The sequence below is a fragment of the Bufo bufo genome, chromosome 5, assembly GCF_905171765.1.
Source record: "Bufo bufo chromosome 5, aBufBuf1.1, whole genome shotgun sequence".
Taxonomy (NCBI): Eukaryota; Metazoa; Chordata; class Amphibia; order Anura; family Bufonidae; genus Bufo; species Bufo bufo.
In genome coordinates, this window is record NC_053393.1 from 423,987,421 (window position 1) to 424,002,941 (window position 15,521).

The 15,521-nt window shown below is 43.5% G+C and overlaps 1 protein-coding gene across 1 annotated transcript in view; it reads right to left on the minus strand.

The window, feature by feature from the left end:
• The window catches only part of OSBPL10 (oxysterol binding protein like 10), a 469,724-nt gene that overhangs the window by 6,192 nt on the left and 448,011 nt on the right, over positions 1-15,521 (minus strand). Inside the window, exon 11 of the mRNA XM_040433369.1 lies at positions 14,853-15,006. Coding sequence (XP_040289303.1) covers positions 14,853-15,006 — 154 coding nt within the window. The remainder of the gene's footprint in view (positions 1-14,852; positions 15,007-15,521) is intronic.

The window sequence follows — 15,521 nt, forward strand, 5'->3', positions numbered from 1 at the left end:
TAGGTGAGTGTATATGTGTGTGTGTGTAATATATTGACTGTATCTGTGAAAGACAAAGTAGTGCACAATAAATATTTTATTATTAAACAACGTATTAAGTCACAGTGCGTACGACTGGCCTAGAGGAAACAAAACATTAATGGGGAGGCGGAGATAGCCCCCATCCTTTTACAGTCTTGACAACTAAAAAAATCTTGTAGATATGTTTAGTGATTGCAAACTTCGAAATGGTATTCAATGTAAAAGGTTAACCACAGTTTACTAATGTATATACCATCTACAGTTGTGTTCAAAATTATTCAACCCCCACTAAAATTGAGTGTTTTGGCCAGTTTGACATTGATTTTGATCATTTCAGTCATCTTGTTTACAATTAAATCAAAGAGGCACTTGTAAGTCAGACAAATATAACATAACATTTATAATGAAATAACCACAAATGTCTTTTCTGTGCTAACATCATTATCAGTTTCATTCAACCCCCAAGTGACATTCAATCTTAGTACTTAGTACAACATCCTTTTCCAGTTATACCAGCTTTTAAACGTGAAGCATAGCTTGACACAAGTGTCTTGCAGCGATCTACGGGTATCTTCGCCCATTCTTCATGGGCAAAAGCCTCCAGTTCAGTCACATTCTTAGGCTTGCGCGCTGCAACTGCTTTCTTTAAGTCCCACCAGAGGTTCTCAATCGGATTTAAGTCTGGTGACTGCGATGGCCACTTCAAAATGTTCCCGCCTTTAATCTGCAACCATGCTCTAGTGGACTTGGAGGTATGCTTGGGATCATTGTCCTGTTGAAAGGTCCAACGTCTCCCAAGCCTCAGGTTTGTGACGGACTGCATCACATTTTCATCCAATATCTCCTGGTACTGAAGAGAATCCATGGTACCTTGCACACGCTGAAGCTTCCCTGTACCTGTAGAAGCAAAACAGCCCCAAAGCATGATTGACCCCCCACCATGCTTCACAGTAGGCAAGGTGTTCTTTTCTTCATAGGCCTTGTTCTTCCTCCTCCAAACATAGCGTTGATCCATGGGCCCAAACAGTTCTAATTTTGTTTCATCAGTCCACAGAACACTATCCCAAAACTTTTGTGGTTTGTCCACATGACTTTTGGCATACTGCAGTCGACTCTTCTTATACTTTGGAGACAGCAAGGGGGTGCGCCTGGGAGTTCTGGCATGGAGGCCTTCATTACGCAGTGTGCGCCTTATTGTCTGAGCTGAAACTTCAGTACCCACATCTGACAAATCTTTTTTCAGTTCCTCAGCAGTCACACGGGGACTTTTCTCCACTTTGCGCTTCAGGTAGCGCACAGCAGTTGAAGTCAGCATCTTCTTTCTGCCACGACCAGGTAGCGTTTCAGCAGTGCCCTTTGCCTTGAATTTGCGAATGATGCTTCCTATGGTGTCTCTTGGTATGTTTAACATCTTTGCAATCTTCTTATAGCCATTGCCCTTCCTGTGAAGAGAAATCACCTCTTCTCTTGTCTTCCTGGACCATTCTCTTGACTTCACCATGTTTGTAAACACACCAGTAAATGTCTAGAAGGAGCTGAGTATCACAGTCCTTTTAAATCTGCCTAATTGGTGCTTAATATGCTTGATTGCTGCTCCTTGACATCCACAGGTGTTTTCAATACCTGATCGAAAACACTTGAATGAACCTTTGTTCTTAAGAGTGGTAGTCTTTAAGGGGTTGAATAATTGTGTCAATGAAGAAATCACAAAAAAAACATTACCAGTTTGTCGCCCTGCCCTTTGGACTGGCTACGGCCCCTCGGGTATTTACGAAGATCTTGGCGCCGCTCTTGGCGCTTCTCCGTACCAGTGTATATCTCTGTTGCCCTATCTGGACGACATGCTGATAAAGGCTTCCTCCCTTCCCCAGGCCAGGGACAGCGTCCGGATCACGGTTCAGACTCTGGAGCAGTTCGGCTGGCTGATCAATGCCCAGAAGTCATCTCTTCTCCCCTCACAGAGGTTGACCTTCCTAGGGATGGTTCCGGACACCACGGCAGCTCGGATATTCCTTCCGAGTTCCAAGTCCTCTCGAATTCAGGAATCGGTATCTATCCTACTGCGCTCCCGACGACTCTCCATCCGGGGATGCATGAGGGTTCTGGGGCTGATGGTGGCCTCCTTCGAGGCCGTCCCCTTTGCACAGTTTCACACTTGGCCTCTACAGCGGGCGATTCTGTCCTTTTGGGACAGGACGTCGCGTGGTCTGACATCTCGAGTCCGTCTGCCTACTTGGGTTCGGGCGGACCTCTTGTGGTGGCTGTCCCCCCCCCCAAAACTTGATCTCAGGGAGGTCCTTTCTTCCGATCTCCTGGACAGTCGTCACCACCGACGCCAGTCTCCTAGGTTGGGGTGGTGTTCTACAGACCCGGACGGCACAGGGGCTTTGGTCGGCGGAGGAGGCCCGCCTTCCGATCAACGTGCTGGAGCTCAGAGCAATTTTCCTCTCCCTTTCTCACTGAACTCATCTCCTAGCAGGTCTCCCGGTAAGGGTCCAGTCGGACAATGCCACCGCCATGGCTTACGCCAACCACCAGGGCGGGACCCGCAGCCGGACGGTGATGCAGGAGGCGGAGAGGATCCTCCAGTGGGCGGAGACCCATGTTCCAGTACTGTCGGCAGTGTACATCCTGGGGATCGACAATTGGAAGGCGGACTTTCTCAGCCGCAACACGGTGGATCCAGGAGAGTGGTCCTTAAATCCGGAAGTTTTCGAGGACATCTGTCGCCGGTGGGGGCGCCCGGGTGTCGACCTGATGGCGTCCAGGCTCAACAACAACGTTTCTGGCCCGTGCTCGCGACCCGGAGGCGTACGGAGTGGACGCGCTGGTGTCTCCGTGGAAAGGCTTCCCTCTCCTTTATGTCTTTCCACCTCTGCTACCGAAGGTCCTTCGCGAGATCACGTTGGAAGGGATTCCGACCATTCTCATCGCCCCCTATTGGCCGCGCCTGGTTCTCGGACGTCACTCGGATGCTGGCAGATGTGCCGTGGCCTCTTCCTCTCATGGAGGATCTACTGTCTCAAGGACCGCTCTTCCACCAGAATTTACGGTAGCTGCGTTTGACGGCATGGCTGTTGAGACCGTCCTCCTGAAGAAGAGGGGCTTCTCGGACTTTGTGGTGAAGACCATGATCAAGGCCAGAAAACCAGTTTCATCCCAGTTTCTATCGTACCTGGAAGGCCTTTCTTGTCTTTTGTGAGAAATTGGGCGTTTTTCCCCTTCGTTTCTCGGTTCCGGTGGTCCTCTCCTTTCTCCAGTCGGGTCTGGAGATGGGGATGTCGTTGAGCTCTCTGAAGGGTCAGGTCTCTGCTCTGGCCATTTTCTTTCAGCGATCCCTGGCTCTGCTCGGTCCAGTGAGGACCTTCCTACAAGGGGTGGCGCATTCGGTCCCTCCGTATGTTGCTCCCCTGCCCCCCTGGGACTTGAACTTGGTTCTGTCTTCCCTCCAGGCGGCTCCCTTTGAACCTTTGAGGGAGGTTTCTTTGAATTTTCTCACCTGGAAGGTGGTCTTTTTGGTGGCGATCACCTCGATCAGGAGGGTATCGGAGCTGGCCGCGCTTTCCTGTAGGGAGCCCTTTTTGGTCTTCCATCAGGATAAGGCGGTGCTGCGTCCGGTCCCTTCATTTTTGCCCAAGGTGGTCTCCGCCTTCCACCTTAATGAAGATATAGTCCTGCACTCTTTTTGTCCATCTCCGGCGAACCGCAAGGAGCACGCTCTCCATTCCCTGGACGTTGTCCGGGCCCTGCGTGTGTACCTGTTGGTTACTGCCTCTTTCCGCCGTACGGATTACCTTTTTGTGATTCCGGAAGGGACTCGTAAAGGTCTGGCGGCTTCCAAGGTCTCGGTAGCCCGACGGATTCGGTCGGCTATTGCCACGGCTTATCGTGCCCGTGGCAGGGTTCCCCCAGCTGGGGTTACCGCGCACTTCACCAGTGGCGGTATTCCGTTGTTCTGGTCTCTATGGCTTTGGTCTCCTTCTCCTACTGCTTTTGCACGCACTGGGGTCCTCCCGGTGGAACATGGGGGTATAGCCGAGGGAGGAGGAGCTTTCTTTTTTTTATTTGCATAGTGTCTCCTCCTAGTAATGACCTAGGCTATACCCATGGTCTGTGTCCCCCAATGGAAAAGACGAGAAAAAGATTTTACAGGTGAGTTTCACAAAAAATCTCCTTTTGTAGGGCAGGGCAGCTGTAACCAACACGTCCAATCTTTTCTCATTGATTGGACTCCAGTTGGCTGACACCTCACTCCAATTAGCTATTGGAGATGTCATTAGTCTAGGGGTTCACATACATTTTCCACCTGCACTGTGAATGTTTACACGGTGTGTTCAATAAAAACATGGTAACATTTAATTATTTGTGTTATTAGTTTAAGCAGACTGTGATTGGCTATTGTGACTTAGATGAAGACAAGATCACATTTTATGACCAATTTGTGCAGAAATCCATCATTCCAATGGGTTCACATACTTTTTCTTGCAACTGTATATATATATTTTTTTGCTTTTGAATAGCTTTTGAATAATAAAGTCGCTGGTTTTACTCCACACGGGTGAGTGCCGCTATTTCATTTTTTCTACATTACCGTGCTCCCTGCATCTCGCCTCCCAGCTGAGCATCACCGATCGTGTGGGTCCTCCTCAGCCATATACAGCGTCCCTCTCCTCGTGTATCCAGCCGGAGCATTGGTGCCGCCCCCTTTCTCTCTCTCTCGTTACATTATATATATTTTTTTGTTTTGTTGGGAGAGACAAAGAAGGCAGATGGGCTGGGGAGGGATCTCAGACGTTCAACGTGACATCTTCAAGACACATGTGAAAGCTGACACCGATTGAATTTATTCTGGATTTTTCCTGTAATTCCTTCAACATTCATGAAGACATTTAGAGAGGATAATCATTATTTTACAGTTGGCGAGCCAGCTAGGACTCAAACTTAGACACATAACCCCAGACTTAAATGCCCACTGACAAGCCGCTATGACCAATCTTTAAATAAGGCTATAAAAAGAACAGTATCTAAAACCCAAATTAAAATATTCTCGAATAGTCTTCTAATGTGGTAGATGAAAACGAGAAAAAAAAAAATCAGCAGTGTTTTTCTCTTTTCCAAGAGCAATCATAAAAGTAATAATGAGGTCAGAAGGACAAGAATGAATTACTATCTTTGATTAAGCCAAACACAGATTTAAAAAAAAATCATAATTTTACTGTATAAATATAACAAGTAAAAAAACATCAACTAGTATATCAAAAAAATTTAAAGTATAAACATTTCATATTACAGTAATTAATAATTTGAAATGATCAAAAGCCAGTGATATTTGTTGACCAGCATTTTAGTGATGCATATTGTGAACCCGAATCGCCTGTGCCGCAATTCTACTGAACCAAACTTCACTCACAATAGGATTCTAATGTACAGTCGTGGCCAAAAGTTTTGAGAATTACATAAATATTGTAAATTGGAAAAGTTGCTGCTTAAATTTTTATAATAGCAATTTGCATATACTCCAGAATGTTATGAAGAGTGATCAGATGAATTGCATAGTCCTTCTTTGCCATGAAAATTAACTTAATCCCAAAAAAACCTTTCCACTGCATTTCATTGCTGTCATTAAAGGGTTTCTACCACTTCGTTTTCACATAATTAGCTTTCAGACACTAGTGATCCGCTAGTGTCTGCTCTGCCAAACAATCCTAATATAATAGCTTTTGGGGCAGCCGTTTCGCTAAAAAAAGAACTTATATTGATATGCTAATGAGCCTCTAGGTGCTATGGGGGCGTCATTAGCACCTAGAGGCTCGGTCTACCTTCACAAACTGCCACCGCCCAGCGCGTCCCTCCAGCCCGCCCATCTCCTCCGGAATGCGATCCTCCCCGTGCGCGTCTGTATTCGGCGCATGCGCAGTGAATGTCTGACCGCTTCCCTGCTCAGACATCTCCACTGCGCCTGCGCCGATGACGTCATAGTGCTCCGAGGAACAGGCGCAGTGGAGATGTCTGTGCAGAAAGCGAGAATTCGTCCGCTGGCTCACAGGGAGGATCGCATTCCGGAGGAGATGGGCGGGCTGGAGGGACGCGCTGGGCGGTGGCAGTTTGTGAAGGTAGACCGAGCCTCTAGGTGCTAATGATGCCCCCATAGCACCTAGAGGCTCATTAGCATATCAATATAAGTTCTTTTTTTTAGCGAAACGGCTGCCCCAAAAGCTATTATATATTAGGATTGTTTGGTAGAGCAGACACTAGCGGATCGCTAGTGTCTAAAAGCTAATTATGTGAAAACAAATTGGTAGAAACCCTTTAAAGGACCTGCTGAGATCATTTCAGTAATCGTCTTGTTAACTCAGGTGAGAATGTTGACGAGCACAAGGCTGGAGATCATTATGTCAGGCTGATTGGGTTAAAATGGCAGACTTGACATGTTAAAAGGAGGGTGATGCTTGAAATCATTGTTCTTCCATTGTTAACCATGGTGACCTGCAAAGAAACGCGTGCAACCATCATTGCGTTGCATAAAAATGGCTTCACAGGCAAGGATATTGTGGCTACTAAGATTGCACCTCAATCAACAATTTATAGGATCATCAAGAACTTCAAGGAAAGAGGTTCAATTCTTGTTAAGAAGGCTTCAGGGCGTCCAAGAAAGTCCAGCAAGCGCCAGGATCGTCTCCTAAAGAGGATTCAGCTGCGGGATCGGAGTGCCACCAATGCAGAGCTTGCTCAGGAATGGCAGCAGGCAGGTGTGAGCGCATCTGCACGCACAGTGAGGCGAAGACTTTTGGAAGATGGCCTGGTGTCAAGAAGGGCAGCAAAGAAGCCACTTCTCTCCAAAAAAAAACATCAGGGACTGATTGATCTTCTGCAGAAAGTATGGTGAATGGACTTCTGAGGACTGGGGCAAAGTCATATTCTCCGATGAAGCCTCTTTCCAATTGTTTGGGGCATCTGGAAAAAGGCTTGTCCGGAGAAGAAAAGGTGAGCGCTACCATCAGTCCTGTGTCATGCCAACAGTAAAGCATCCTGAGACCATTCATGTTTGGGGTTGCTTCTCATCCAAGGGAGTGGGCTCACTCACAATTTTGCCCAAAAACACAGCCATGAATAAAGAATGGTACCAAAAAACCCTCCAACAGCAACTTCTTCCAACAATCCAACAACAGTTTGGTGAAGAACAATGCATTTTCCAGCACGATGGAGCACCGTGCCATAAGGCAAAACTGATAACGAAGTAGCTCGGGGACCAAAACGTTGACATTTTGGGTCCATGGCCTGGAAACTCCCCAGATCTTAATCCCATTGAGAACTTGGGGTCAATCCTCAAGAGGCGGGTGGACAAACAAAAACCCACTAATTCTGACAAACTCCAAGAAGTGATTATGAAAGAATGGGTTGCTATAAGTCAGGAATTGGCCCAGAAGTTGATTGAGAGCATGCCCAGTCAAATTGCAGAGGTCCTGAAAAAGAAGGGCCAACACTGCAAATACGGACTCTTTGCATAAATGTCATGTAATTGTCGATAAAAGCCTTTGAAACGTATGAAGTGCGTGTAATTATATTTCACTACATCACAAAAACAACTGAAACAAAGATCTAAAAGCAGTTTAGCTGCATACTTTGTGAAAACTATTATTTGTGTCATTCTCAAAACTTTTGACCACGACTGTACAGTAGAAAATACTTTAGATAGTGATATTTGATTAGAAATCCAACAAAATGAGACCCTTGTCAGGGACACCAGTAAAATAAAAGCGATGGACAAGTGTTATGTACACATGTGTATGTAAACATGAAAGAGCATACAAATATAACCATGACAGACTGGCACAATAATCTATTATGTGTCTAAACATTTAACAAATAGAAATTCTAATACCCCAAAGCATTAGGAGATTGAACATGTGTAATTAAGGACTTTTTTTTTATCACTGAATGTTCTGACACTACTAGGATACACCATAACATTCTGATCAGTGAGGTTCCAACCTCTGGGTCATCCTCATATCTAGAGAATGGAGAGACAAGGGAACGCTTTGGCATCTCCTGCAATCCCAACAACTGCTTAGCTCCATTTAAATGGATGGGGCTTTGTTGTAGTAATCTGCATATGGGGTAGCCTGGGCATCAATGTACATGAGAAATCAATAAAGGAATGCGCGCTTTTTCATTATAAGGATAGATGGGATGCAGGCAGTAAGGCCCCACCAATCAGTAAGTGATGGAATATCCTAGTTATCCTAGTAATTTCTTATTATAGTTCTTAAAAAGCATTATACTATTATTCCACATATTCTTATATATTTATTATTTATTCTTCTCCAGTTTTCTGCAGTTAATACAGCCCAAATGTATGCAGTCCTGGAACAGCTGTTTGAGGGTGCATACGGTATCTTTGTTCAAAATGTGAGCAATTTGCACAATTGGAATCACACACCGTGTATCTAAATGAGAGAATTTCGACACTGAGATGCATTGACAATTTGGAAAACAGTTTGCTGTTAACTGAGCAGGCACTTTATGGGGTAGATACAGGGGAGGATGGTAACATGGAGGATCTGGAAAGTGAGGTAGCTAGCTGGGTAAGGCTACTTTCACACTAGCGTTAATATTTTCCGGTATTGAGATCCGTCATAGAGTCTCAATACCAGGAAAAAAAACGCTTACGTTTTGCCACATTCATTGTCAATGGGGACAAAACGTAACTGAACAGAACGGAATGCTCCAAAATGCATTCCGTTCTGTTCTCTTGCCGAAGAGCAAACCGCAGCATCCTGTGGTTTGCTTTCCGTCCTAGGATGCGTCATGACCCACAATGCAAGTGAATGGGGATGGATCCATTTTCTCTGCCACAATAGAAAACAGATCCGTCCCCCATTGACTTTCAATGGAGTTCATGACGGATCCGTCTTGGCTATGTTAAAGATAATACAACCGGATCCATTCATAATGGATGCAGATGGTTGTATTATGAGTAACAGAAGGGTTTTTGCTAAACCCTGCCGGATCCAGCAAAAACGCTAGTGTGAAAGTAGCTTAACAGTTGTAGTTGGAGTAGAGGGAAGAGTGCAAGGAAGGCTGGCCCTGATCTGGCACACCACAACAAATTTGCAAGGCTGGCAGATGAGGGGAATGTTGGTTCAGGGATGGCACTGCTGCAACAAGACACTTCCCCTGCCAGCCTGGAGAATGTCAGCTCCAGTAAGTAGGGAACCAGGAGAGCAGGGCAGGGCAGGCCAGACAGGTGCTGATAGTGGGAGACTCGATTATTAGGAGTACAGATAGGGCAATCTGTCACAAAAATCTGGCTCGTCGGACCGTGTGTTGTCTCCCTGGCGCTCGAGTTCTACATATCGTGGATTGGTTTGATAGATTACTGTAACTAATGACTAAGTTAGGTAGGTGGAGCGTCCATAAAAGTTATTTTAGGGATTTAGGTCCCAGCTCACGGCAAGGACCTCAAAGGTAGTATTTTCCAAAATATTACCTGTACCACGAGGCACACCAGAAAGGCAGTGGGAGATTAGGGAGTTTAACAAGTGGCTCAAGAACTGGTGTAGGAAGGAGTGGTTTGGGTTTCTGGAAAACTGAGATGACTACTCTGTCTACTACAAGCTCTACATAGGGACTGGCTGCACATTAATGAGGAAGGTGCAACTGTTTTGGGGAGAAGATGGCTAAAAGATTGGAAGAGTGTTTAAACTAGGGCCTGGGGGGGAGGGAAATTACATTATAGGAGGGGAAGATAGTGCAAAGAGTGACCTAGTGCAAGGTAATTGAACTGGGGGAGGAATGGAAGGAGAGACTAGAACTGTTCATAAAGTAAGGTGTAGGGTAAAAAATATACTAAAACCTCCTAATTCTATGTATACTAATCCCAGAAGCCTAATAAAATTGGTGAACTGGAGGTAGTAATGTTTGAGGAGGATTATGACACAGTCGGAATAACTGAGACATGGCTGGATGATAGCTATACCTGGGCGGTTAACGTACAGGAGTACAGTCTGTTGATTAAGGATCGTCAAAACTGGAGAGGGGGAGGGGTTTGCCTATATATAAAGTCCAGTCTAAAGCCCTTGCTCTGGGAAGATATAAGTGAGGGAAATGAACATGTGGAGTCACTGTGGGTCGAAATACATGGGGGCAAAAACAATAATAGAATACTGATAGGAGTTTGTTATAAGCTACCTAATATACCAGAGTCCACAGAAAATCTATTACTAAAGAAGATAAATGAGGGGTCAAATCATAATGAGGTTGTTACTATGGAGGAATTCAACTACCGAGATATAGACTGGGAAACTAAACCTTGTAGATCTCATAAAGGAAACAGGTTCTTGGCAATAAACAAAAACAATTACCTTTCTCGTCTGGTTCAGGATCCGACTAGAGGGACGGCCATAATGAACTTAGTACTAACTAACAGACATGACAGAACAATATATGTGCAGATTGGGAAATAGTGACCATAAAATACGGTAACCTTCCAATTGTCATTCAAAAGAATGTCTCTTCAGGGAGGCACAAAAATACCAATACTTCAAAAAAGCTAAGAGAGGCAATTGGCCTCACTAACTGGGACAAAGTCCTCAAAAATACTAATGCAGCGACAAAATGGTATATTTTTAAAAACATCCTAAATTGTGAGAGGTACATACCTTGTGGGAATAAAAGGGTAAGGAACAAGAAAAAAACAATGTGGATAAATAGAAATGTAAAGGATACAATAAATGACTAAAAGAAAGCATTTAAATCACTATAACAGGAGGGCAACAAGGAAGCATTGAAAAACTATAAGGAAAAAAATAGAATATGTAAAAGATAAATACAAGCAGCCAAACTAGAGACAGAGAGATTCATTGACAAAGAGAAAAACTAATCCTAAAATGTTCTTCAAATATATAAATGGTAAAAAGTGCAAACCTGAATGTGTTGGCCCTTTACAGAGTGATGAGGGGGAGTTGCAGAAAGTGATGAGGAGAAAGCAAAGCAATTAAATATTTTTTTCTCCACTGTATTCATTGAGGAAAATAAACTGTCAGATGAAATGCAGAGTGTAAGTAAATTCCCTATTAAAAGCCTGTCTGACTCAGGAAGAAGTGCAGCAGCGTCTTAAAAAGATAACTATAGACAAATCACCGGAACCAGATGGCATACACCCCCGTATCCTAAGAGAATTAAGTAATGTCATAGTCAGACCCTTATTTCTGATATTTAAGGACTGTATATTGACAGGGAGTGTTCCATAGGATTGGCGCTTAGCAAATGTGGTGCCAATACTCAAAAGGGTCAAAAACAGAGCCCGGAAACTATAAGCCTATAAGTTTAACATCTGTCATGGATAAACTGTTTGAAGGTTTTCTAAGGGATGCTATCTTGGAGTACCTCAATGAAAATAAGCTTATAACACCATAGCAGCATGGCTTCATGAGGGAACGGTCATGTCAAACAAATTTAATCAGTTTCTATGAGGAGGAAAGCTCTAGACTTGACAGTGACAAATCAATGGATGTCATATATCTGGACTTCTCCAAAGCATTTTATACTTTACCACATAAAAGTTAGTATATAAAATGAGAATGTTTGGATTGGGAGAAAATGTCTGTATGTGGGTAAGTAACTGGCTCAGTAGTACAAAACATAGGGTGGTTATTAACAGTACACACTCAGATTGGGTCACTGTCACTAGTGGGGTACCACAGGGGTCAGTATTGGGCCCCTTTTATCTTCAATATATTTATAAATGATCTTGTAGAAGGCTTGCACAGTAAAATATCACTTTTTGCAGACAAAACTAAACTGTGTAAAGTAATTAACACAGAAGAGGACAGTATACTACTACAGATGGATCTGGATAGATTGGAGGCTTGGGCAGAAAAGTGGCAGATGTGGTTTAACACTGACAAATGTAAGGTTACACACATGGGAATGAATGATGCAAGTCACCCGTACATACTAAATGGTAAAGCACTGGGTAACACTGACATGGAAATGGACATTAAAAGGGTTTTAGTGAACAGCAAACTTAACTGTAGAAACCAGTGTCAGGCAGCTGCTGCCAAGGCCAATAAGTTAATGGGTTGCATCAAAAGGGGCATAGATGCTGTGATGACAACATAGTCCTGCCACTTTACAAATCACTAGTCAGACCACACATGGAGTACTGTGTACAGTTCTGGGCTCCTGTGAACAAGGCAGACATAGCAGAGCTGGAGAGGGTCCAGAGGAGGGCAAGTAATAACTGGAATGAGGGATCTACAGTACCCAGAAAGATTATCAAAATTAGGATTATTCAGTTTACAAAAAAGACGACTGAGGGGAGATCTAATAACTATGTATAAATATATCAGGGGTCAGTACAGAGATCTATCCCATCATCTATTTATCCCCAGGACTGTGACGAGGGGACATCCTCTGTGTCTGGAGGAAAGAAGGTTTGTACACAAACATAGAAGAGGATTCTTTACCATAAGAGTAGTAAGACTATGGAACTATCTGCCTGAGGAGGTGGTGATGGTGAATTCACCAAAAAAGTTCAAGAGGGGCCTGGATGCATTTCTGGAGTGTAATAATTAGGGATGAGCGAATCAACTTCGGATGAAACATCCGAAGTTGATTTGCATAAAACTTTCTTCTAATACTGTAGGGAGCAGGAGCTCCGTTCAGTATTAGAATGTATTGGCTCCGATGAGCCGAAGTTATTGCTTCGTGAAGTCTCGCGAGACTTCGGGTATTAACTTCAAATATTAATTTGTACTGTACCACTTGGAACCGAACCCAAGTTCGGGAAATGTTTTTTTACAGTACAAATGAATTTTTTTGAGTTATTGCGCAAAGTCTTGCGAGACTTCACGAAGCAATAACTTCAGCTCATCGGAGTCAATACATTCTAATACTGTACGGAGCTCCTGCTCCCTACAGTATTAGAAGAAAGTTTTATTCAAATCGACTTTGGATGTTTCAACCGAAGTCGATTCGCTCATCCCTAGTAATAATATTACAGGTTATAGTTATTAGATTTCTAGAAAAAGGTCGTTGATACAAGTAGAGTTCTGACTGTTTTCCCCTAAAATGAGGAAAATTGGCTTCTACCGCATGATTATTTTTTTTGCCTTCCTCTAGATCAACTTGCAGGATTAAAGGCTGAACTGGATAGACAGATGTCTTTTTTCAGCCTTACAGACTATATTACTATGTATGTTTCTATGTTACATTTGTTGTCAGTATATACCAAATTTTTTGCATGACATTTAAAATAATACACATTGATATATTTTTTTGTGCAATAATTACCATATACTTTGACCAGTATTCACTACAATTCTATATTTCATATACTATGATTTAGGCTACATGCACACAACCGTATGTGTTTTGCGGTCCGCAAATTGCGGATCCGCAAAAAAAACGGATGACGTTCCGTATGGCATCCGTTTTTTTTTGCGGATCCGTTTTTTTTGCGGATCCATTGTAATAATGCCTATCCTTGTCCGCAAACTAGAAAAAAATAGGACATGCACTATTTTTTTGGCGGAGCAACGGAACGGACATACTGATGCGGACAGCACACGGTGTGCTGTCCGCGTTTTTTGCGGACCCATTGAAATGAATGGGTCCGCATCCTATCCGGAAAAAAACCCGATCGGACACGGAAACAAAATACGGTCGTGTGCATGAGGCCTTGGATACACTTGGTGTCAGTATAGACTGCGCCTCTAGCATTTTATTCATTATATTCAAAATAACACACAACCAGAATATTATGCAGAGATTACTATATACTTTGAACTGTGCCATTACATGTTAAACTGTCTCTTATACACACACAGAAGCTTTCAGCTCTTTTCAAGCACTATGTATTTCCTTCATGACATGCACATCTAGTTTATATATAATACTGTATCTAGACCTTTGTGTTTGGTTTTCAGTTATATGTATTGACCCTATTGACCTGCTTGAAAATACCACCCCTCTATAAGATCATTTTTCACTACCGTTTTGGGTGATCGCGTTGAACAGAAATTAAATCGAGAAATGTTTCAAGAGACCGTTGCATCTGGCTTCAATAAAATTGCCTTTGAAACTTAATTTCGGTTCCCTTTATAACCACAAATGGTTGAATGAGTGACCGCATAATCTGGATGCTTTTAGGGGTTGGAGGCATGTGGCTGTGATCCACTGCATTATCTTACAATTCAACAGCAGTCTATTATCTATGCAGTAAACTATGCAGTAGCTTCTTGCTGAGGCTACTTTCACACTAGCGGCAGCCTTCCACCGCCGGAACAGCCTGCCGGATCCCTGTTACCACTAGTGCACCGTGCCGCCGGAAGTCCGCTCCGGCCCCATTCTCTATAATGGGGGCGAGCCGGAGGTCCGGCCACAGCACGGCACGGCAAACATGCCGAGAGGCGGCCGGAATAAAACTATGACGTATGACATGTTGTAGTGAATGGGGCCGGAGCTAGTGTGAAACTAGTTTTATACAAGTAAAGCAGGGATATAATGTTTCATGATGCTTCACTCAGCAGTGCTTTTATGCTTGAGCACCACAGCCCCATATAAGAAATAATAACAGAGGATGCCCTCCATCACCTGCCTCATTATTCTCTCAATAACATCCCTATGCTGTAAAGCATTATTACTTGGTTGGTACACTACATTTCAACTAATTAAAAAGGACATAAGCTTGAATGCATTAGTGTATCAAGTGTAACAGTACATTTTATCCTGTAAAATGAGTTTGCCATCAGCTTTAGTTCATCAAGGTTAAAAGGAAATAACTTCACGAGTCATAAATTGCATAGGTCGGGTCCATATAAACTTGCCTCTTTGATGAAATACTTTGGGTTCCATGGAGTGTTAGTAGATGCCCTCTGCCTTGCTTCTGCCCTCTGTCTTTCCTCCAGTTGGTGTTTGTGCTCAGATGCTGTTTCAATATTATCTGCTTTTAGGGCATTGGTGACATTTTCCCATATACGCCTGAGAAAAAAAATAAATGAGATAAATTTACGTGCAAAGAGTGCAGGGAGTATAAAGGTTTTATACTGAACCATATGCAGTGTTGCCTCTTGGGTAAAATAAGGCACTGTACAGAGGCCCCATACAGTGGCACAGGGAAGGTATATAGCACTGTACTATGCATAGTTACATAGTTAATACGGTTGCAAAAAGACGTAAGTCCATCAAGTTCAACCAAGGGATATGTGGGGACCCGAATCCCAGAAGAAAGTAAGACTCAGATTTCAATATGCAATAGCAGGGACTCTGTGAAACTGTACAGGCTACATGGACGTGACTGTCATATGCATGATGTCTAATTTAGAGATGAGCGAACTTCTTGAAATTTGTTTCATGTCGGATTCGTTAAATTTTTCTACCAGAATCAAATGTGCTCTAACTGGCCTGAGATCTCCTAGGTCTCAGATTTTTTATAACTTCTTCTTTAATTTTTGTTTTACCAATTTTTGCTCTCTCTCCCTGGCCCCAACTACTTT